This window comes from Oncorhynchus kisutch, linkage group LG13 (genome assembly GCF_002021735.2).
Source record: "Oncorhynchus kisutch isolate 150728-3 linkage group LG13, Okis_V2, whole genome shotgun sequence".
NCBI lineage: Eukaryota > Metazoa > Chordata > Actinopteri > Salmoniformes > Salmonidae > Oncorhynchus > Oncorhynchus kisutch.
This window is the reverse complement of record NC_034186.2, coordinates 58,400,824-58,423,999: the sequence shown is the minus strand read 5'-3', so window position 1 is coordinate 58,423,999 and position 23,176 is coordinate 58,400,824. Positions and strand designations below refer to the sequence as shown.

General features: G+C 43.2%; 1 protein-coding gene across 2 annotated transcripts; it reads right to left on the bottom strand.

Moving 5' to 3' along the window:
- Positions 1–8,546: 8,546 nt before the first annotated feature.
- meox2a (mesenchyme homeobox 2a) lies at positions 8,547–18,487 on the bottom strand. Of its 2 annotated transcripts, XM_020498166.2 has the most exons (4): positions 17,679–17,906; positions 16,971–17,536; positions 11,492–11,664; positions 8,547–9,412 (listed from the first exon to the last, which is right to left on the bottom strand). In XM_020498166.2, the coding sequence occupies exons 1-4, from the start codon at positions 17,759–17,761 to the stop codon at positions 9,194–9,196; spliced, it is 1,041 nt and encodes a 346-aa protein (XP_020353755.1). In that variant the 5' UTR covers positions 17,762–17,906; the 3' UTR covers positions 8,547–9,193. The 2 variants fall into 2 exon arrangements, with proteins under 2 accessions (XP_020353755.1, XP_020353756.1); XM_020498167.2 differs by having other exon boundaries at positions 16,971–18,487.
- Between the last annotated feature and the right edge of the window lie 4,689 nt (positions 18,488–23,176).

Here is a 23,176-nt window from a genome sequence, read left to right as displayed (position 1 = left end):
AGGCCCAATGCAGCCGTTTTTATCAAAATAGCTGTTGTTGGGAAAGGTGTGTGATGCTCTTTGCTATTGGTCTATTAACCAATGTACTAACCAAAACTCCCGCCCATGTAAACCTGCTGATTAGAACAGGGGTTCTTAAACCTTTTCAGCAAATTCTCTGTTTTCCTGGGACCCAAGCTTAGGAAAATATGCAACTATACATAAATAATTGGTACATTTCATTGCCCTTATGCCTAAAACAAATGCAATATAGACAAAAACAAAACAATTAATTTAAATATCCATATAAATATATATTCATGTTTATTTTCCCCCATTAAAAACACTCTTACATATCTGTCTAAGTTGGAACTGTTGCCGTTAAAATACAATAAATCATTTTCATTCTGAACTGGAATAAACTGATTGATCACATCGCACAGACGAACAAGAGAACACACACAGGCGTTTTGATAGTGCAACCCTAAGTATCAGTACAGATGAAAAATTATCAGGCCTATCTTGCTGTAGAAATGATTGTTGAAAGAAAGTTTAGGTTGGAACTGTTGCTGTTAAAATACAATACATATCTTTTTATTTTGAACTGGAATAAACTGATTGATCACATCACACAGATGTAGACCAGAAAACACACCACACACACACACACTCCTATTGAGAGCATGTCTATTCTGGCCTCCGTTCCTGACAGTACAACAATGAGGTCATGCTCAGCCTTGAAACTCTTTTCTGTACTTGTTTTTAAAGTATGTCAGAATTGAGAACCCTGACTCGCATAGGTATGTGGTGCCAAACTGGACCAGAACATCTACTGCTTTCTCAGTCAGGCAGGTGTAACGGCTGTTGGTGGGAGAAGGTGAGGACCAAAGCGCAGCATGGTACGTGTTCATGTTTGTTTATTGACACTGAAAACTAAATACAAACGTAACAAAAGGGAATAACCAAAACAGTCCTGAAAGGTGAAAAACACTAAACAGAAACTACCCACAAACTACCCACAAAACCCATGTGGGAAAAAGCTACCTAAGTATGGTTCTCAATCAGAGACAACGATAGACAGCTGCCTCTGATTGAGAACCACACCCAGCCAAACAACAAAGAAATACAAAACATAGAAAATGAACATAGAATGCCCACCCTAGTCACACCCTGGCCTAACCAAAATAGAGAGTAAAAGCCTCTATGGCCAGGGCGTGACAGCAGGAGACCTCTTCCTGCTGTAGATGAGCAACCCAGAACTGTGTTTGGCTCAAAAAGCATCTAGCTTCAATCAGTTTATTCCAGTTAAGAATAAAAAGTATGATTGTATTTTAACAGCAACAGTTCCAACCTAGACCAGTTTTCAGCAATAATTTCTACAGTAAGATGTACAGTAGGCCTGATCATTTTCATCTTCATTTGTACTGTTACTAGGGTTGCACTACCAGTAGCTTGCTTACTTTGGCGAATAATAGCTATTAGCTGTGTACAAGGCCAGGGGATTGTTTGAAAGAGAAGCTCACATCTACTACTATGGGAGTTAGTTAGTACTCCCTTATTTCTGTTATAAAATGACAACAATGCCTTGCTAGCTTACTTACTTTTCCACTGTCGAAGCAGTTTCTTGAAGCATGCTGCCCTGTTCTGAAAAAACTTGTTGGGTTTACCATCATGCAGTGGATGTTTGGTCAGGATGTGTCGTTTCATTACTTAGCACTTCCCCGCACAAAACACATTGTGGGCGCTCCTCGTTATAAATTTCTATGAAAGAGAAACTCATCGCTGTTTATGCGTTTCATGACAATTGAGCTCAGTCAAAACTTGTGGCTAGCATTAATTAATTTGATGACAGCGGCGAGTGTGAATGACAAGTCAGTGGCAGACAGCGCATCATCTGCTGCATCGCGTGTGTCGCGGAGTAATCTTGCAGAAAAAAAGATCAGGTAAACCGTGAAACACACAGGCATCCAGTGATGCCAATTTAGCAATTTTGTTGCTAGATTTAGCAACTTTTCAGAGTACCCTGGCAACTTTTTTTTCAAACAGCACCTAGCAACGAATTTAGCTACTTTTAAAAATGTATTTGCAACTTTTGAAAAGTGAGTCAAACGCTAAAATGCACGCATTTTCCCTCGAAATTAGACAAATACGATTTCCTCTGTCACACACTCAGTCATAACACACGTACCTGGCTGCAAAAGTGCATTGTGAGTGACGTCAGCAGGCCAGCAGCAATTTCAGCAAATGTTGGCTGACTGCAGCAGTAGTATGCGTTCGACGAGACAAACCCAATGAATATAGTTGGTCACAAGTGTTTGATCTTGAACAGAACTTACAACATCAGTCAACATGTCTCAATCAAAATTGTACAGCCAGAAGTACAGAAAAGTGGGAGTCTGTACCTGAATTTAAAGGGTGTCTGAAGCCAGTAATTGGGGATAATTGTCGGGCATACTGTGCGTACTGACATCAAAAAACATTGTGCTACAGCAAAGCATATAAATAAATCAAAACCATACAAGGCAGTCTACATTACCACAGTTGGTTAAAAAAGTGGATAACTGCAAATTGTTCAGAATGTGTAGGTTTACTAGTTAAAAATAAAATAAAATATAATTGTTCAATAATTCAATGTGTTGTGTTTAAAAATAAATATGTGATCATATAAAATGTGTTTATATTACTTTTACAAATAAAAATATATAATAAACAAACAAATCTAAACAAAAAAATGTCCAATCATATTTTTGGCCGAGATGGCCAGTCAATTTGAGTAACGTTATTGTGTATTCTACGTACTGACGTCATCACACAATGACATCACAACGTCATCTAGCAACTTCCCCTGAAAATTAGTTGGCAATACTGCAGGCATCTCCCTCTCACACTAACGCAGCTGCCAAACTGAGCAGAGACCGCTTCTAAGCAGAGAGCACACTTGGCCAAATCAATTCCAGAAATTAATTTAATAATTCTACATTTACTCTGACACATCGCAACACACAACTAACAGTGGGTCGCAACCCATACGTTAAAAAAGGCTGGATTGGAAGGTCTGTATAGATTGTATTTTCAACCAGCAACTATCAGGAAATAACACTGACCAAATTTCATCACACTTTTACACTGTTAGTTTCATCAGCTGCTGTACAATATGAATAAATACAAAACAAAGTAAAACAGCATTTTGACTGCACTGTGCCTTTAATAGGTACAGTATGATTGTAATTGATTCATACTGTTTCATCATGTTTACCACACAGTTAGCTTTTGGTCAAAACTACACTTTATTGCTAGCTTGCACTAAAAAGTTCCGTCTCCAAAATACTGTTCTAGCTCCAAATTAGAATGCACACTCATTGTGGTGAAAGAGGAGATCAAGTCTTGAAATTATTCAATGATATTGTAATAGAATATGATCCTTTCGCAGGTTCTCCTGTGGGGCTTTGGCAGAAGTCCCTACCCTGCCCTGAGGAAAAGGTGAATTAGGCATGCACCCCATCAACAGTTCTCTACACGTTGGCTAATGTTTAATTCATGTCATCTCAGTTCACAGCATAGTCATACATTACCCTGGATTCATGTGGATGGAAGGCATCATGACGTTATTCAACCCAACGTGAATTCCATTTACCTCTGGTTTAATTTATTTGATCTGAGAAGCAAGTTATCACGACTTCCTCCGAAGTTGGTCCCTCTCCTTGTTTGGGCGACGTTTGGCGGTCGACGTCACCAGTCTTCTAGCCATCGCCGAGCCACCTTTCATTTTCCATTTGTTATGTCTTGTCTTCCCACACACCTGGTTTCAATTCCATCAATTACATGTTGTGTATTTAACCCTCTGTTCCCCCCATGTCCTTGTCCGGTATTGTTTATTGTAAGTGCTTGTGCACGTTATGTCTGGTGTGCGTCGGGTTTTGTACCCATTTATTGATTGTTCTGTTTTCCGGTGGGTTTTATTATTAAACTGCGCCGTTGGAAACTGTTTTTTCTCTCCTGCGTCTGACTTCTCTGCCGCCAGTACGCACCCCTTACAGAATACCGGACCAAACTTATGGAGTCAGCAGGAGCAGGTACCCCGGGTATAGGGGTGGAGGAGCACGTCCGGGAGCACGCAGCAATGCTCCAGCATCTTGGCACCGCCATGGACCGCGTTGTCCAGACAATGGACCGCTGGGAGAGACAGGGAGTTCTCCCAGCACCTCCACCAGCACAGCCGGGGTCTCCACTACGCGTCCCTCCTTCTCGTGGTCCCAGTGGGATTCGTCTCTCCCTTCCCCAGGAATACAATGGGACGGCTGCGAACTGCCAGGGGTTCCTCTTGCAGCTGGATTTATACCGGGCAACCATCCACCTGGCTCCTTCGGGCCGAGAGAGGGTGTGCGCCCTCGTCTTGTGCCTCACCGGGAAAGCCCTGGAGTGGGTGAATGCCGTGTGGAGAGAGGGAGATGCGGTGTTAGACCAGTTGAGGAGTTCACCCGCCGATTCCAGGCAGTTTTTGACCACCCGCCCGAGGGTAGAGCGGCGGGTGAACGCCTATTCCATCTGAGGCAGGGGACGAGGAGCGCCCAGGATTTCGCCCTGGAGTTTCGAACCCTGGCTACCAGCGTGGGATGGAACGACAGGGCCCTGATCGACCATTATCGCTGCAGTCTGCGCGAGGACATCTGTCAGGACTTGGTCTGCAGAGACACCACCCTCACGTTCGACCAGCTGGTGGACCTGTCCATCCGGCTGGATAACCTGCTGGCTGCCTGCGGACGTTCAGATCGTGATCTGTTGGTTCCATCCCCCCGCACCCCCTCTCCGATACCCATGGAGCTGGAAGGGGCGGTGCGCAGGGAGACCGGAGGGGATTCCAGCTTGTGCACCATCTGTGGCCGCAGAGGTCACACTGCCGGTCCGTGCCGGGTTGGTTCCTCTGGGTATCGAGTTTTCCCCGCATTCCCAGCATAAGGCGCTCGTCGATTCAGGCGCGGTTGGGAATTTTATAGATAGATCATTCGCCCATAGTTTAGGGATCCCTATTGTTCCCGTTGCTGTGCCTTTCCCCGTTCACGCCTTAGTTAGTCAACCATTAGGGTCAGGGTTGATCAGGGAGGCCACCGCTCCTCTGGGCATGGTGATGCAGGGGGGTCACAAGGAGAGAATTAGTCTCTTCCTTATTGACTCTCCTGCATTTCCCGTGGTGCTAGGCCTACCCTGGTTAGTTTGTCATGACCCCACTGTTTCTTGGCCACAGAGGGATCTCACGGGTTGGTCGCGAGAGTGCTCGGGGAGGTGTTTTTGCCGAGTTGACTCAATTACCACCCCTGCGTTTCCCGTGGTAGACGGGGCGATTGCGCAATAAATCTCCTGGTAGACGCTCTACTTCCCAGGAGTCACGTGTAATCCCCTCTCACAGGCGGAGACGGGGGCTATCGAAACATATGTCTCTGAATCCCTGCGTCAGGGGTACATTCGGTCATCCACTTCACCCGCCTCCTCGAGTTTCTTTTTTGTGAAGAAAGAGGGAGGTCTGCGCCCGTGTATTGACTATCGGGGTCTGAACCAGATCACAGTGAGGTATAGTTACCGCTACCGCTCATAGCCACAGCGATTGAGTCAATGCACGGGGCGCGTTTCTTCACCAAACTAGATCTCAGGAGAGCTTACAACCTGGTGCATATCCAGGAGGGAGACGAGTGGAAGACGGCTTTCAGTGCCCCCTCAGGGCACTATGAGTACCTTGTCATGCCGTACGGGTTGATGAATGCGCCATCAGTCTTCCAGGCCTTTGTAGACAAGATTTTCAGGGACCTGCACGGGCAGGGTGTAGTGGTGTATATTGATGACATTCTGATATACTCTGCTACACGCGCCGAGCATGTGTGCCTGGTGCGCAGGGTGCTTGGTCGCCTATTGGAGCATGACCTGTACATCAAGGCTGAGAAGTGCCTGTTCTTCCAGCAGTCTGTCTCCTTCCTAGGGTACCGCATTTCCACCTCATTGGTGAAGATGGAGAGTGACCGCATTTCAGCCATGCGTAATTGGCCGACTCCCACCACGGTAAAGGAGGTGCAGCGGTTCTTAGGGTTTGCCAACTACTACCGGAGGTTCATCCGGAGTTTTGGTCCGGTAGCGGCTCCCATTACCTCTCTGTTGAAGGTGGACCCGTTGGACAGGGCTTTTAGTCACCTGAGGGCTCTGTTTACCTCGGCTCCCGTGCTGGCCCATCCGGATCCCTCCTTGGCGTTCATAGTGGAGGTGGACGCGTCCTAGGCTGGGATAGTTTCCAGTTTCTCCAGTTTCAACTTCCACCTGACTGTGCTGCTGCTCTAGTTTCAACTGTTCTGCCTTATTATTATTCGACCATGCTGGTCATTTATGAACATTTGAACATCTTGGCCATGTTCTGTTATAATCTCCACCCGGCACAGCCAGAAGAGGACTGGCCACCCCACATAGCCTGGTTCCTCTCTAGGTTTCTTCCTAGGTATTGGCCTTTCTAGGGAGTTTTTCCTAGCCACCGTGCTTCTACACCTGCATTGCTTGCTGTTTGGGGTTTTAGGCTGGGTTTCTGTACAGCACTTTGAGATATCAGCTGATGTACGAAGGGCTATATAAATAAATTTGATTTGATTTGATTTAATAGGAGCTATGCTCTCTCAGCGCTCGGGTACGCCACCGAAGCTCCGCCCCTGTGTCTTCCTCTCAAAGAAGCTCAGCCCGGAACGTAACTATGATGTGGGGGACCGGGAGCTGTTGGGGCCATGTTTTTCACCCGTTTTGTGTTTACCCTTTCCTACAGACCAGGCTCCCAGAACATGAAGGCAGACGCATTGTCCCGGGTGTATCACACAGAGGAGCGGCCCATGGTTCCCACTCCCATTCTCCCCGCCTCCTGCCTGGTGGCGCCGGGAGTGTGGGAGCTGAACGCGGACATTAAGCAGGCGTTACGTGCAGAGCACGCTCGCGTCCAGTGTCCTGCTGGGCGTCTGTACGTCCCGTCTGCTGTTCATGACCGGTTGATCTATTGGGCCCACACGTCACCCTCCTCTGGTCATCCTGGGATCGGTCGGACAGTGCGCTGTTTGAGCGGGAGTTACTGGTGGACTACCTTGGCTAAGGACGTGAGGGTTTATGTTTCCTCCTGCTCGGTGTGTGCCCAGTGTAAGGCTCCTAGGCACCTGCCCAGAGGGAAGTTACACCCCTTACCCGTTCCACAACGGCCTTGGTTGCACCTGTCGGTGGAATTTCTAACCGGTCTACCCCCCTCACAGGGAAAAAACCACGATCCTGGTCGTTGTGGATCGGTTCTCGAAGTCCTGTCGTCTCCTCCCTCTGCCCGGTCTCCCTACGGCCCTACAAACTGCGGAGGCCTTGTTAACGCAGGTCTTCCGGCACTACGGGGTGCCTGAGGATATAGTGTCTGATCGAGGTCCCCAATTCACATCTAGGGTCTGGAAGGCGTTCATGGAATGCCTGGGGATCTCGATCAGCCTTACTTCAGGGTTTCACCCCGAGAGTAATGGGCAGGTGGAGAGAGTAAACCAGGATGCGTTCGTGCCCTGGGCCGAGATGGCACAGAACTCGCTTCGCCACTCCTCCACTAACCTCTCTCCCTTCCAATGCATCCTAGGGTACCAGCCGGTACTGGCACCTTGGCATCAGAGTCAGACCGAGGCTCCTGCAGTGGACGACTGGTTCAGGCGCGTCCGTGTTCACCTCCAGCGGGCCGTGCTGCGCCAAAAGCAGAACGCAGACCGCCACCATAGTGAGGCCCCGGTGTTCACACCGGGGGACCGGGTTTGGCTCTCGACCCGAAACCTGCTCCTCGACCTGCCATGAAGGAAGCTGGGTCCGCGGTTTGTGGGGCCATTTAAAGTCCTGAGGAGAGTGAACAAGGTTTGTTATAGGTTAAAGCTTCCACCCGATTACCGTATTAACCCCTCGTTCCATGTGTCTCTCCTCAGGCCGGTGGTGGCTGGTCCTCTCCAGGAGTCTGAGGTGCGGGAGGTCCCTCCGCCCCCTCTGGACATCGAGGGTGCCCCGGCGTACTCCGTTCGTTCCATACTGGATTCGAGGCGTCGGGCGAGGGGCTTTCAGTATCTCGTGGAGTGGGAGGGGTACGGTCCGGAGGAGAGGTGCTGGGTTCCGGTCGAGGACGTGTTGGACCCTTTAATGCTGCAGGAGTTCCACCGTTTTCGTCCGGATCGCCCTTCGCCGATCCACCTTTCATTTTCCATTTGTTTTGTCTTGTCTTTCCACACACCTAGTTTCAATTCCATCAATTACATGTTGTGTATTTAACCCTCTGTTCCCCCCATGTCCTTGTCCGGTATTGTTTATTGTAAGTGCTTGTGCACGTTATGTCTGGTGTGCGTCGGGTTTTGTACACATTTATTGATTGTTCTGTTTTCCGGTGGGTTTTATTATTAAACTGCGCCGTTGGAAACAGTTTTTTCTCTCCTGCGTCTGACTTCTCTCCCGCCAGTACGCACCCCTTACATCAGCAGAACCTCTGTTCATGCAATATTCTGATTGTTTACAAATATCAGTCAGGGTAGAAGAAAATGGCCACTAAGGAACATCAGAAATGTTTATTACTGTGTGAGTGGTATAGTGTGTATTAGAAAGTATTGCTATAGCGAAGGTAAGAAAAATACAGATAATAAAGGTCAGAGTATATTGTAAATTAGCTGAAATTTGATTCTCCTGCACACTTGATTTAATCAATAATTCGATTACATCGCAATTTCTATGACATACAGTAGAAACCAATTGAGGCAAGTGTTCAACAGTGCAAATCAAAAGCATGAACTTGCCACTTTTTCAATGCAAGACACACAACATGGAATGTTCATAACAATTCGGCCAATTCTGAATCTGTCCTAATATTCTAAGAATATGTTCTGCTTCCAAAAGCAGAGCGTTGAGTGGAGGCACGTTCGTAACATATGCTTAATGTGCATTGACCTTTTGCAATATCTCATATTCCTGCGTTGGGTTCGCAGTTCTTGAAACGTATTGGTGATCTTAGTTTGGTTTAAGCAACGTCCTAACATGCATCTTCTTAGATCAAGTAACACACATAATTTCTTTGTACATTTGTACACATTTATTTAGCATCGTTGAACTTTGCTAACGATGACCAGACACCATGTCCTTTTAAGGACATTCCTGAGATGTTAGGCTGAGCCCACTTTGAGTAGGCGTGGCCTGCTGCTGTGCATCATAAGTGAGCATGCTCGGAACTCTGGTCGCTGTCGTGACTGTTCTCATTGGCCAGGGAGTCTGTGGAGTGATGAAGAGCCGCTATGCCGGAGAATTCGGATGGCAGCATTGTCCCCTTTTTCACGTTCACCAGTTCTTTTTCCCTTGCTACAGCCCCCTGTTGACCTCCTTTTACTCGTTTCCACTTCATCCTCCTGTTCTGAAACCACACCTTTACCTGTGGAACAACCACAAAAGACAAGTTGAGTTAATCTGAAAAGAAGAGCAAAATGGCGTTTGGCATTGGGGGATCATTTTGCATAGCTGGAGACTGTTACGCATACTGAGTAGAGTCCTATTAAAAGATCTGGATATTGATCAAATGGTAAGCCTGGAACCTGATACAGGAGCTGCTGTAAAGGTTTGGCAGCTATTTCTATACTGTAGCAGTGATTATGTGCTGATGTACTGTCACATTCCCTGGCATCAAGACGCTGCTTCCTCTTTTCCCTGACTCGACAACTCCTCCAGTATTTACGTCTCCCAGAATGATGATTAGGCTGTTGCTTACGTAGAAGATTGGGTCCGAGTAGACGTGAGAGTCAACACTGACAGGGTTCTGTATGAGTCTCTCTTTCTCTCCTTTGGTTTATTTTGGGGAGTGTCATGCTGTGAGGCCTAGCTGGGTCACATGGGCAGGAAGTCACTTGATTTTACACACAACGTTTGTCTTAAACCTTCAGCTATACATGCCATGCTGATGATCACATCAGTTGTGGTTATTGATCATTTTTTGGTCCATATGATAGCACGTCAGAAGAGCACATGTGAACTGAAGCCTTTGTCACCTAAATACAGCCTATAGCTCAATGGGGATGGATGAATTTGTTGCTATTTGTTGCTATGTTATCTAATATACCTGTTTGTGATATATCACTCAAAGGTATTTTTAGTTCAGAGAACAATTTCCCATTCGTCAATGTGTCATTGAGTCCAGTCCCATTGAGTATCGTAGTTATAAAATCACTATCAGGTTGACGGGCAGAGTTCCAAACACGGCCACCCAGATTTTCTACTGTCATTAGTGTAAATGGATCGTCCTTAAAATACATCGGCAAGCTTGCACTTTTCTCTCCTGTTATTGATAGTGCAGTAAGGCAAGGAGCAGGTTACCGAGTTTGTTGTCACATGTCTACTGTATAGTACATGCTATTTCTACTAATGCTATCATCAGTGGGCTAATGACTCGATTACTTATAATGTTATTATGACTGGTTTGTATGGGCTGTTTTGCAGTCATATTTGTACCTAGATATGAGTTTCCATGTTACTGAAGGTAAGAGACAAGCTTGTCCGAGTCATGTGATGCCTAAGGGATCATGTTGCCTCTGGAATAACAGGTAGGTTCTCTAAGAGTTGGTTATGAATTTGATTTTGGTATAAGAAAAATATTGGATGTTCTAACTGCAATATAAGTGCTCCAAAATTACTAGTCTGTTATGGGGTAATTACATAACTACTTAATGCAATAAGTGATATGATATTCAATGATATTCACTGTGTTAAGGGTAATGTAAAGTGTGGCAATTATTTATTGTTACATTAACGTTTAGACGGTAGGCATAATATTTTTTTATCTTAGTTTATGGTTACATTTGGGCATTTTAAATTACTTTTAAAAGTATTACATTGAAGCACTTTGTTGAAAAAAATTGAAAACTCAAGGTTGAAGGTTTTGAGTCTCCGATGTTACGTAAGAAACATATACTGTCAGGTACCAGTCTGTTCTATCCTTTTAATATCTACTGTATATAACAAACTACCTACGGCCAGATGTATGCCACATGTGACATATAAATTCTCTCTGACACCTCAAATAGGTGTTACAGAACACTGTACGATGTTTCCTTCCCTGCAATTTCTCTTCTATTATTTATTTCATGGGACTGTGTTTACAGCGGCCCTTCTGCCTGCGCTCTGAGACTAATTTGTCCTAGCTGGGGGAAACAGGAAGTGACTTGCTAGACAGCACCTCCTGCCTTTGTGCCTGTCTCCATTACTTGACTGTAGGCTGACTGAAAGAATAGACCCAAATATCTGGAATATGATAGTCCCTCTTCACAGTCACGGCTGGAGCACAACAGCACACAAACCGGAAGTTCTAAAGTTAGGAAAACACAGTATCTCCGAAAGCCTCTGTATGGTCTGACTGAGGTAGACTTTTCCCACCACCAGGCATTCATGTGTTATGGGGTCAATATGTTGTAACCCAAAGGAACAAGTGGGAGAATGAGGTTAGAGTGGTGACATTACATACTTGTCTCTCTGTGAGATCGAGGTTGACTGCTATCTCGTAGCGCCTCAGTCTCGTCAGATAGTTGTGATGGGCAAACTCGGCCTCCAGCTCACGGATCTGCTCCTTGGTGAACGCCGTCCGCTCCTTCCTGGGTTTGCTGCTCACATCTGACTTGTAATTCCCGTCTTGGGACTCTGAAATCAAACACGGCACACATTTTTTCTTTCCAGTCAGGGAGATTTATACTCAAAGAAAATAATGATAAAATGAGTATTATATGGCAGGTGCAAGCCAGAGACACAAATACAGGCAGAGGAGGGAAGGAGTCAGGTATGGGAAACAATGGGAGATGCCAATCACCTTTTATTGTAGCGGCATTGTTTACGCACACTGTAAGTGGCTGGGAGGACCCAGAAGCGTCTACACATGTGCCTGTTTCTGGCAGCTGTGCTCTCACACACACAATGGGTTGGCTCCTACTCTTTCCAATATGGAGTTAATTTGTCTTACTGTTAATGGAATCGGCTGCTACCCTCGTAGTTTTAACATGCAACGAAACAGCTCTGCAGGATGTGTGAAAATATGTTTCCTCAGTTTATTTACCTCCCTTTTATAAGCGTCTCCTCTTTATGACTAACAAGCTGCCAACTCACAACAATTTGAAAAGGAGTATTTGTCCGATCTCTCGTTTAGATTGGTGTTGTTTGATTTTGAACAATATCGTCAAGCTTTTGAACTTACTGAGAGTGGCTAGACTATGAGATGGTCTACAGGGAGAGTAGCATGTATGTCAGTCTGGTTTTGATCTATGATTATGACTATGATATCATACACATAAGGACAAACTGTTACAATTCCCCAGATGAACATGAAGCAATGCAGATCCTTTTTTCCCAAAGATATGCAAGTCTACCACCCGATGATTCAATGGAGTGACAGGAGGAAATTGTTTTATTGAGATTTATAGGATTTATTTATCCAACCAATGTGGATTAAAAACCTACTTGTCATTCCCATTTTGTTTCAACCTCAGGAGAAGATATTGTTACTTTAAAAAAATGTGGACTGTTTCTCAGAAGGAACATGTTTTGTTAATTTGGTTCCCAAACGTTCCTATTGTGACCAGACTTTGTGGTTGGGCCGTTTGGATATGCTTCAGTTGCACATTGCACTTCAAGGCAACAGCGATTGCATGCTAATTAATCCGCGGTTCTGTTCTGCAGTCTGTGTTAATCCCAACAGGCGGTCCCAAATCCAAACTGTAAATAGGCTGGGAGTTTACAGGCCAGGACCAGGCCAGATACACCACCAGTCATGGGAGTCACTCACTCCGCCACGTCACAGGAGACACTCCGAAACACTTCTTGAAGTTCTTACTGAAAAAGTGTCTCTTTCAAAATATTTTCTCACAGGAAAAATGCTTTCTTTCTCTTTTTCTCACTCTTCTTTAAATAAATTCATTGCCCATCTCTTTTTGTGCCATAGAAAATATAGAAGAATGGAAAGTTACACAACTTGTGTTTGCAAAAAGCCATTCATCATTGATATTGTGGGGGGGGAAAGGAAAGGAAAATTCCAAGCACATGGTGATATGTCATACGGCGTAACTGGCATCCAAGACAGGAATACACTGCAAATACATTGTCTAGTTATTCCCACATAAATGATAAGACTTTTCTTACAGTGTGGTAAAGTAGCTGAAATTCTGTGTGTCATTGTATGGTGAATAGCAAATGTCCTATAGCTGGTAACCTTCCATCTCAACATGTCTGTAATTTCACCAGGGTAGGCCAACTGTCGGTGTGCCAGAGAGCGGGCCTCATTCAAACATACCTCTTAGATGTATTTACTCTCTGGTAAACACAGACATTGTGTAAGAATAAAGAATAACATGGCCAGCTGCTGGAGACCAGCGCAAAGCCGATTTAAAAAGAGTCCCAAGGTTTTACGACACAGCCACTACACCACAGCAATTAGGTCCTTGCTGGAACCTTCATCTCTCCACACAAAAGGGAATAATGGGAGGAAAACACAGAGCCCAGACACTGGGTAGTTTTAGGGCTCCCAAATGGTCTGAAGCCAGATCAGGGGACCCTTCAAAAAATAGTGTTAGTGTCCCTGCCAACGTTTCTGACAGAGAGACTGCAAAATGAAATTATTATGCTTTTCACTCCTTTCGGTGTGACATTTTCAGTTCATTGGCCAGTCATTTTGTAGATTTTGTTGAGGAATCTTATCTACGGCAAACACAATTCCATTGTGACGTAGAATATTGTAATGCTAGATCTACCAAAATAGCCTCAGCGGTAATATCGAGAATCGCAAAGCCATGCCTGAGTTAGTCCCTGAGCATCACTTGCTACAACAGCACTCAAAAATACACTCCACAATAACAAAGTAGGATACAAGCAATTACAATTACTTCATGTTTAAAATCTTAACACTTTCGTAAGAAGTTTTGGATACACTTTACACAAAGCCTACATGTATACTGCATTATAATTCAGTTATAATACACAGTAGGAGACTTGACATGAGACTTTCTGTTTGAACTTTCTGTGTAACTTTCCATTCTTCTGTATAATGACCCGCTACCAATGTCATATAATTATATAATGATCCTGACTAAAAACCAGCAGTTGTTGAGTCAGTAAAAATGTTGCGACATTGTGACACATAACATTATAGGACTTATTGTAAGACAGTATGTACATGTGCATAACATAATGTATAAAGCACTATACCTGCAGGCTAAAGTGTTCCCAAACGTTCAAATCTGCCAGGTTGACCCCTCGCTCCCTCAGAGCTCCAGTATACCCGATCGGCCAGCCCAGGTTACACCAAACGGCACGGCCATATTCCCTCAAGCTGAAACCCTTAAAATTAGCAGGTTTCACAGAAACCAGACACCCAAATACCAGCTGGACCACTCGTCACATGACAGTGTATACCCTGCAGTCCACCTTTTGGAAAAAAATCACACAAAATGATTTGTGTTTCTTGACCAGGAGAATGTTCTGCATGGAAATCTGGGTTCAAGTGTTTTATTATTGTTTTCGTATCCAATGTAAAGATTCACAGGCGGATTTTACTCAGGTTTCAATCCAGATGGTGAAACCAAATCAGGGCTTTCTCATCGAATTGGCAACACGGTGTTATTTGGACAGCTGATTGGATAAGCTAACTACGCTCAATAATCAGCATGATTGGTGTTAGCGTGAAGAGAATGTAAGGCCCACGTAATGAGGCTGCAATAACCATTGGAACTAGGGAATTGAAATGGAGCTTGAGGGCCAAGTGTTAGTTTCCAAATGATTTGACCAAGGAGAACAGGAAATAGAGGATGGAGTTCTAAATGTATGAATATAGGAGAGGTTAGTATGGTCAAAACAAAAGCAGTATTATAAATAGTAGTGACTGCCTTCGAAGTTGCGCTCTCTTAGCTTAGTAACTGTGTGTCGTTTTTCTGGCAATTTCAGCGTGGTGCTGCTACTTGCACAATGATTTGTATAATAATACAAAATAACATTCCCAACATCTGAACAATTCTATAAGTCAGGTGTGTTAATCATTTCTATGCATCTTTTTGATATTCCTCTACATCCAAATGCCACGAGTTCTTATTTTGGTAACACTTTTTAAAAATAGGGTTGTAATAAACCTCTATTTTATATGCCCTCTGTCTCTATACTGTCCATTAATTTCAAACAGAAAGAATACACATTTAATTGCACACTTAATTAGTTTAAGTCCCTGTGATTTTGTGAAAATGTTCCATCATCTGTTAGAATGAGTCATGTGTCAGAAGGGATCCATGACTGAAGTGGCCAACAGTATCCTGTGTGAGTCAAGCGAAACAGGGCACTAACCACATAGGGAAAATATCAAGTGTTCAAGTGGTGTGTACAGAACCACAGCCAGGTGACCCACACTGAGGGTGTTTAAATAGACAGAGGTCTAGGCCCAGTGCTGCAGGATGACATTTCAGGTAGGACGGCAGATACACTTTCCATGGAAAACTGATCAGTTCCTTCACTTAAAAAAAACGCTTTAACACTTACAAAGTGCTTTATATCGATTAGAAAGGTTGAATAGTACAAAGTTGATATATTAAAGAGATATTGGTATATTCAGAGTTATAAAGACACTGCTAGGCTATGTAATAATGTAGAAATGTATGTTCCAGTTAACTTAACGTAATAAATTACCATATTTGTATTGTTTATATTTTGTCGATATTTCTACACTTTCTGTGTATAAAGTTCATGGTCCTTTTCACAAAGAAAATCTCAATGACTCTGAAATCAAAGGGCACAAGTCACGCCTGTACAGTATCTACTTGAGGTAAGTCATTATTCCAAACCTTATCAATGCATAATGCATGTTTTCAATTAGACCATCAATTACTCTACACGTGTGTTCTTGAAATGCTGGCAAAACCTTTTTTTTATGTTGCATATTAATAACTGCTCCACAGTGATTGACAATGTGATCTTAATTTTATTGACAGAAAATAGGCGTAGTAAATGTTTTTTTCGTGAAGCACGAAAACATTAGCAGTAAAAATGTTCATGGTTGGTTGTACACTTCATACATTTTTTTTAGGACCATTGAACAAACTTGTAGGAAATAGAAAGTAGGTTTCTATGGACGTTTGAAAGCCATGTTCTTTTTCTTTTAATAAAACGTTTTGTTTAAAGACTATCAGCATTGCAACAAATCTACTAAACTGTATATCAGCTGTTTAACATAATGCTACAGTAACTCACATTTTTTTATTGAATATATTTATTGATTCAACTTCCCAGTCTCTTTTATTAAAATGACTGCATCAACAATAATCCTGGAACTAAGCGCACTCCACAGTAAGAGAAGCCTAAATCCTCTCGGGTGTTTAGTGTCATTCAAAGCACTGGTGTAGTCTTTTACAATCCATGACATTAATATTTTCCAGTGAGCCTTATTTTCTGCCACCTAAAATGCGTTGAAATGGAACAGATGAGATTTAGACCAAAACATGGCAGAAGTCTAATGCCCACACAGTTATCGTCTGGACTTTGATCTCCCCGTTAGTCAACATACTGTAATTGCCGATGTTCATGTCAGCCAACATTCACAAACCTCTTTTCAAACAATATTATACCACATTTTCTGTCAGTGAAGCATAAAACTCCACCAATCCGTCTCCACGAAAAGCCTTAGAAGTCTGAGTGATGATGTCGTTCTTGAAACCACACCAAAATTCAACTCGTAATCTCTTTTCAAAACATTACGTTAAGGTACAGTTAAATTATACCCGTCTTGATTAATGCACTGCAAGTCTATTTTTTGTATTTCAACTGTATGACAATGTATTAATAAGATAAAGATGTGTAGCTTTAGTTTCCCACTTACTTTGTGTAACATTATACTCAACCCATTTCTACATGCAGCCCAAAGAAGGAAGAAGGCAGATAAAAATAAATGTCAACCCAAAAGTCGATCTTTCCTCTCGTCTTACCTGAGCTGTCACTTTTCCTCTTGCCATTTCTCTTCTCTGCCTCAGCAGGTGACAGTGTCTGTCTTCCAAAGTCTGCAGGCACACAGTTGGCCCCCGTGGGGGTGCTGCTGCCCAGGTTGGGGGTGCTGGTACAGAGACTGTTCCTGCCAGGGGTGCCTAGGTCTGGGGGTGCGAGGGCACTATCCTGGGCCAAGTGAGAGTGGGGGTGGGGGTGGCAGAGGTTGTGGCGGGAGTTCGCACTGCCAGGTGAGGGCATCTGTGGAATGTGCCAGCCGGCCTGGTGCTGAGGCGGGTGATGCTGCTGTTGCTGTGCCGGGTGATGCCCGCGGTGATGATGGTGATGCCCACCGAACAGGCCCTCATCACCGGGATAGCCAGAGATGATGCAGGCCGAAGGAGAGGAGGTGGCAGTGGAAGAGGCCAGGTCAGGGTAGGAGACGTGGTCCGAGCGTCCGTGGAGAGTCAGCGGAGACTGGGTGAAGGCAGGGTGCAGGGCCTGCACAGTGGCATGGGGGCTGCGGAGGCAGCCAAAGAGTGTGTGATCCATCGCATGCAAACACACAGCCCTCCAGAAAGATAAGGACGGGAGGGAGAGGGGGACAAAAAATGAAAGGTAACAAAAAAGTAAGCCAACTAAGTTTAAAAAAAGGGGTCAAACAAAAGACAGGATATCCAAAATCCACTACTTGTGCTCTTTCCTTAGCTTACCCCAAATTTGTCTCCTTGATAAGAGTTCGATAAAAAAAGTTGCGTGTGTGTTGAAAGGGGGCTCCAGTAATAATCCTGGGCATGCAGACAGTTGCCAGGCTGCGCAGGATAAACAGTGAACCCTAGATAAGCTGCCGGAGAGATTCTCAGATGACAGGAGAGGAGACTGGAGACCTGTGGAGTGGAGAGAAAGGTGGTTCCAAGGAACTGCAGTAAGAGAGGAGCTGGCTGAGGGAACGTTATAAATAGGCTGTAACGTGAGAGGGAGGCTGGGTCACAGACTGCGTACTACTGACCACATGCATATGATCGCCCTCCAAAAAACATGGCACAATAAATCAGCACTATTAAAATGGCTGGTGTCTCAGGAAAGAAGGCCATTTATTTTTCGACTTTGGCTATCTTAACTTCTAGTGGCCCCTTTTCTTATTAGAAAATAGTCCATAATGTTTGAGATGATGATGGTGTTATGTGTTAGGGTTGTACCATTTGCACCTCAATACTTACCATAAGAGATGGGATGTAAAAATGTGAACAGACATGAGATAGGGGGTTGGTGTCAAGGGATAGCTCGTTATGTATTGTCTTACCTTTGTTGATATCGTTGTGAGGTTAGTTATGTTGAAGCACGTGTTGCTTTGCTTCCTTTCCAATGCTATCTCATTCTAGTATACTGTACCTCTGTATAGGTAGTTTGTAAACACCCAAAAAATGCATTACCATATATATATATATATATATATATATATATATACAGTACCAGTCAAAAGTTTGGACACACCTACTCATCATTCAAGGGTTTTTCTTTATTTTTACTATTTTCTACATTGTAGAAGAATACTGAAGACATCAAAACTATGAAATAACACATATAGAATCAAGTAGTAACCAAAAAAGTGTTAAATAAATCAAAATGTACATTATCTTTGACTTGATGACAGCTTTGGGCACTCTTGGCATTTTCTCAACCAGCTTCATGAGGTAGTCACTTTAACAATTTTTGGAATTTCTTTCCGTCTTAATGTGTTTGAGCGAATCAGTTGTGACAATCAGTGTTGTGAAAAGGTAGGGGTGGTAGACAGAAGATAGCACTATTTTCTAAAAGTCCAAGTCCATATTATGGCAAGAACAGCTCAAATAAACAAAGAGAAAGGACAGTCTATCATCACTTTAAGACATGAAGGTGAGTCAATCTGGAAAATTTCAAGAACTTTGAACGTTTTTTCAAGTGCAGTCGCAAAAACCATCAAGCGCTATGATGAAACTGGCTCTCATGAGGACCGCCACAGGAAAGGAAGACCCAGAGTTACCTCTGCTGTAAAGGATAAGTCCATTAGAGTTACCAGTCTCAGAAATTGCAGACCAAATAAATGCTTCACAGAGTTCAAGTAACAGGCACATCTCAACATCAAGGAGGAGACTCTGATTCACGCAGTCTCTCGAGGAGACTGCGTGAATCAGGCCTTCATGGTCGAATTGCTAAAAAATAAAACACTACTAAAGGACACCAATAAGAAGAAGAGACTTGCTTGGGCCAAGAAAGATGAGCAATGGACATTAGACCGGTGGAAATCTGTCCTTTGGTCTGATGAGTCCATTTCTGGTTCCAACCATCGTGTCTTTATGAGATGCAAAGTAGGTTAACAGATGATCTCCGCATGTGTGGTTCCCACCGTGAAGCATGGAGGAGGAGGTGTGATGGTGTGGGGGTGCTTTGCTGGTGACACTGTCAGTGATTTATTTAGATTTCAAGGCACACCTAACCAGCATGGCTACCACAGAATTCTGCAGCGATATGCCATCCCATCTGGTTTGCGCTTAGTGGGACTATCATTTATTTTTTCAACAGGACAATGACCCAAAACACACCTCCAGGCTGTGTAAGGGCTATTTGACCAAAAAGGAGAGTGATGGACTGCTGCATCAGATGACCTGGCATCCATAATCAACCGACCTCCATAATCAACCAAATTGAGATGGTTTGGTATGAGTTCGACCGCAGAGTGAAGGAAAAGCAGCCAACAACTGCTCAGCATATGTGGGAACTCTTTCAAGAATGTTGGAAAAGTATTCCAGGTGAGGTTATATCCTTCTTGTTTGGCCCTGTCCGGGGGTATCATCGGATGGGGCCACAGTGGCTCCTGACCCCTCCTGTCTCAGCCTCCAGTATTTATGCTGCAGTAGTTTATGTGTCGGGGGGCTAGGGTCAGTTTGTTATATTTGGAGTACTTCTCCTGTCCTGTCCGGTGTCCTGTGTGAATTTAAGTATGCTCTCTCAAATTCTCTCTTTCTCTCTCTCTCTCGGAGGACCTGAGCCCTAGGACCATGCCTCAGGACTACATGGCATGATGACTCCTTGCTGTCCCCAGTCCACCTGGCTGTGCTGCTGCTCCAGTTTCAACTGTTCTGCCTGTGATTATTATTATTTGACCATGCTGGTCATTTATGAACATTTGAACATCTTGGCTATGTTCTGTTATAATCTCCACCTGGCACAGCCAGAAGAGGACTGGCCACCCCACATAGCCTGGTTCCTCTCTAGGTTTCTTCCTAGGTTTTGGCCTTTCTAGGGAGTTTTTCCTAGCCACCGTGCTTCTACACCTGCATTGCTTGCTGTTTGGGGTTTTAGGCTGGGTTTCTGTACAGCACTTTGAGATATCAGCTGATGTACGAAAGGCTATATAAATACATTTCATTTGACTACCTCATGAAGCTGGCTGAGAGAATGCACAGACTGTGCAAAGCTGTCATCAAGGCTAAGGGTGGTTACTTTGAAGAATCTCAAATATAAAATATATTTTGATTTGTTTAACACTTTTTTGGTTACTACATGATTCCGTATGTGTTATTTCCTAGTTTTGAGGTCTTCACTATTATTCTACAATGTAGAAAATAGTAAAAATAAAGAAAAACCCTTGAATGAGTGTGTTCAAACTTTTGACTGGTACTATATATATATATATATATATATATATATATATATATAGTTTATATATATATATATATTTTATATATATATAAAGTTTATATATATATATATAAACAAACTTTTCTATAATAGCTAAATATAAAGATCCTATATTATCTTTACAGAGAGGGGTGGCAGGGTAGCCTAGTGGTTAGAGCGTTGGGCTAGTAAACGGAAGGTTGCAAGTTTAAATCCCAGAGCTGACAAGGTACAAATCTGTCGTTCTGCCCCTGAACAGGCAGTTAACCCACTGTTCCTAGGCCATCATTGAAAATAAGAATTTGTTCTTAACTGACTTGCCTAGTAAAATAAAAAAAATAAAAGGATGATACTACTACATACTATAGAGTGCAATGTAACCAGTAGGAGTTAATGTAGCATGAAAATACCTAGAGGAGAAGGTTTTTATCTTATCTTAATTCCTATTTCAGTGAGACAGATTGAATTATTTCAAAGTATCAAGTTTGTCATAATCAGATATATACGTAACTTGTTTAGCTCTACAATAGTTGGTTGTATCTAACATGTGCACATCTAAATAGATTAAATTGTATAGGATGAAATCTGAATCCAATCATTGATGATTTAAATTTAGTAGCAGGAAGGGGTGATAAAACACAAATAAGCCTACAATCAGAGGTAAGTCTAATTTTGATATTGTAAACAAATTGCTGTTCAACTTCAGAATTTTTGTGTGCAAAATTGGAAACAATTTTTTGCGTACACACAAAACATTATACCGTTATATTCAACATACAGATAATTTATTCAAATCATACAGCTAGAATTAGAAATTATAAGTGGCTAATGAATTTACAAATTACACATTTACAGACCAAATGGCATTAGACAATTCAATTAGCAAAATAAACCAATCCAACCTTTTTCGATCAAACAAGATATTCCAATAACTGCATGTGTTCACCTGATGTACGGCTAATGCTTATTGCTTCGGCATCATGGTCAGTACTACACACACCAGGGCTTCAGAGACTATGCTACTACAGCCAGCTGCGCCACATGTATGCAGGCCTGCCTGAGAAAGGAAATTAATTACACTTTGAAAGAAAATGACTTTAGCAGATAGAGAGGAGGCAGTAACTTGGGCGCTATCGCTCTTCCCATTCCTACCGTGCCTTTCGAAGTGAGCAGCACCGTGTCTACAAACTCCTTAGGTGAGCTTGAACCTTCTACTGTTTACCTTTCAAATTAAGGCTATTAGCAGGATAGGAAAGCTAGATGTTTATTCAGCTTTTCTTCTGGTATTAATACACATGTGGTTTCACTCTCTGAACATTCTGTTCGCAGCATTAGTACCCTGTGGTGAGAGTGTCTCAGTGAATCCTACTCCTGTTGCCCCTCGTGTGGTGTGTTGCTCGAGCCGCCGTGATATGAGTCAAAACCCCCTACAGGTGGGGATGGTAGAGGGGCGATGGGGCAATCCCCAGATTTTCTGCTGTGACTAGGAGCCCCGGGTCAGTGATACAGTTTAAGCTGGGGGAATGGCTCCAATTTGGAACGTGTTTGCTGAGGCTTTAGCCGTGACGGGCAGATAGAGCAAGACCAGGATGGCACAGTGCTGTAGACATTAGATAGAGACCTGCTGCAACCTGTCCCTGTCAGTCAGTCAGACAGGCCCAATACTTCAGACCAATGTGGTTATAGACATAGAGGATGATGTGTAACAAACAAAAAAACACTGCGAAATTATAGTATAGTGCTTTCAGTCTGTGTGTATTAATTGTGTAGTTATTGGTGTTGTATGTATTGGCTGGTGCAATCTGTCACGTCCTGACCTTAGTTACTTTTTTATGTCTCTATTTTAGTTTGGTCAGGGCGTGAGTTGGGGTGGGCATTCTATGTTTTCTGTCTCTGTGTCTGCACCAGACAGAACTGTTTCGTTTTCGCTCGTTCTCTTGTTATTTTGTTTTGTGTTCAGTTTAAATAAATATTAACATGGACACGTACCACGCTGCATATTGATCAGATCCTTCATTACTCCTCCTCAGAAGAGGAGGAAAACCGTTACACAATCAATTTTGGGGGGGATTAACAAAGTACTTTCTTATCTTTAGCAGAAAAATAAAATGAAGTCCTTGGTCTGACTGTAGATCTGATGGGTCCCCAAAATCTAATCAGTAGAAGAAATGTAAAAAAAAAAAAGCTTTTGTAAAATTATTTTGCAGTCTTTTTGGTGTCTGTTTTGTCTTACATACTACAAATTGATGTGGCAATTTAGTGCTTGGGTATAACTGACCATACTAACTGAATATTTCTAATGAAATGTACATGATTGAAGAAGAGTTATGCGTTTGGTGCTTAACATTACAAATCTAATGTGTAACTGAGGCCTGGCTATGACCATGAGCTCTTTCTTTTTACTTGAATACCTGCCTGAGTTTTAATGTTATGCTTTAGTCAGATAATATAATATATATAATATATAATATATTATGCCCTTTAAGAAGTGTCCATGATCATTGTCAAAAGGGCCTGAGTATTTCTGAAAGACAACGAGTTTTTGATAATA

Bases quoted from the DNA above. Each gene is read 5' to 3' on its own strand.
- meox2a (XM_020498166.2), bottom strand. From the start codon at position 17,761: ATGCCCAGGATTATTACTGGAGCCCCCTTTCAACACACACGCAACTTT. The intron at 11,665-16,970 runs GTAAGACGAGAG...GTTTGATTTCAG, and splicing joins GAGGAAAAGTGACAGCTCAG to AGTCCCAAGACGGGAATTAC. The intron at 9,413-11,491 runs GTATGTAATGTC...GTTGTTCCACAG, and splicing joins TCGATCTCACAGAGAGACAA to GTAAAGGTGTGGTTTCAGAA.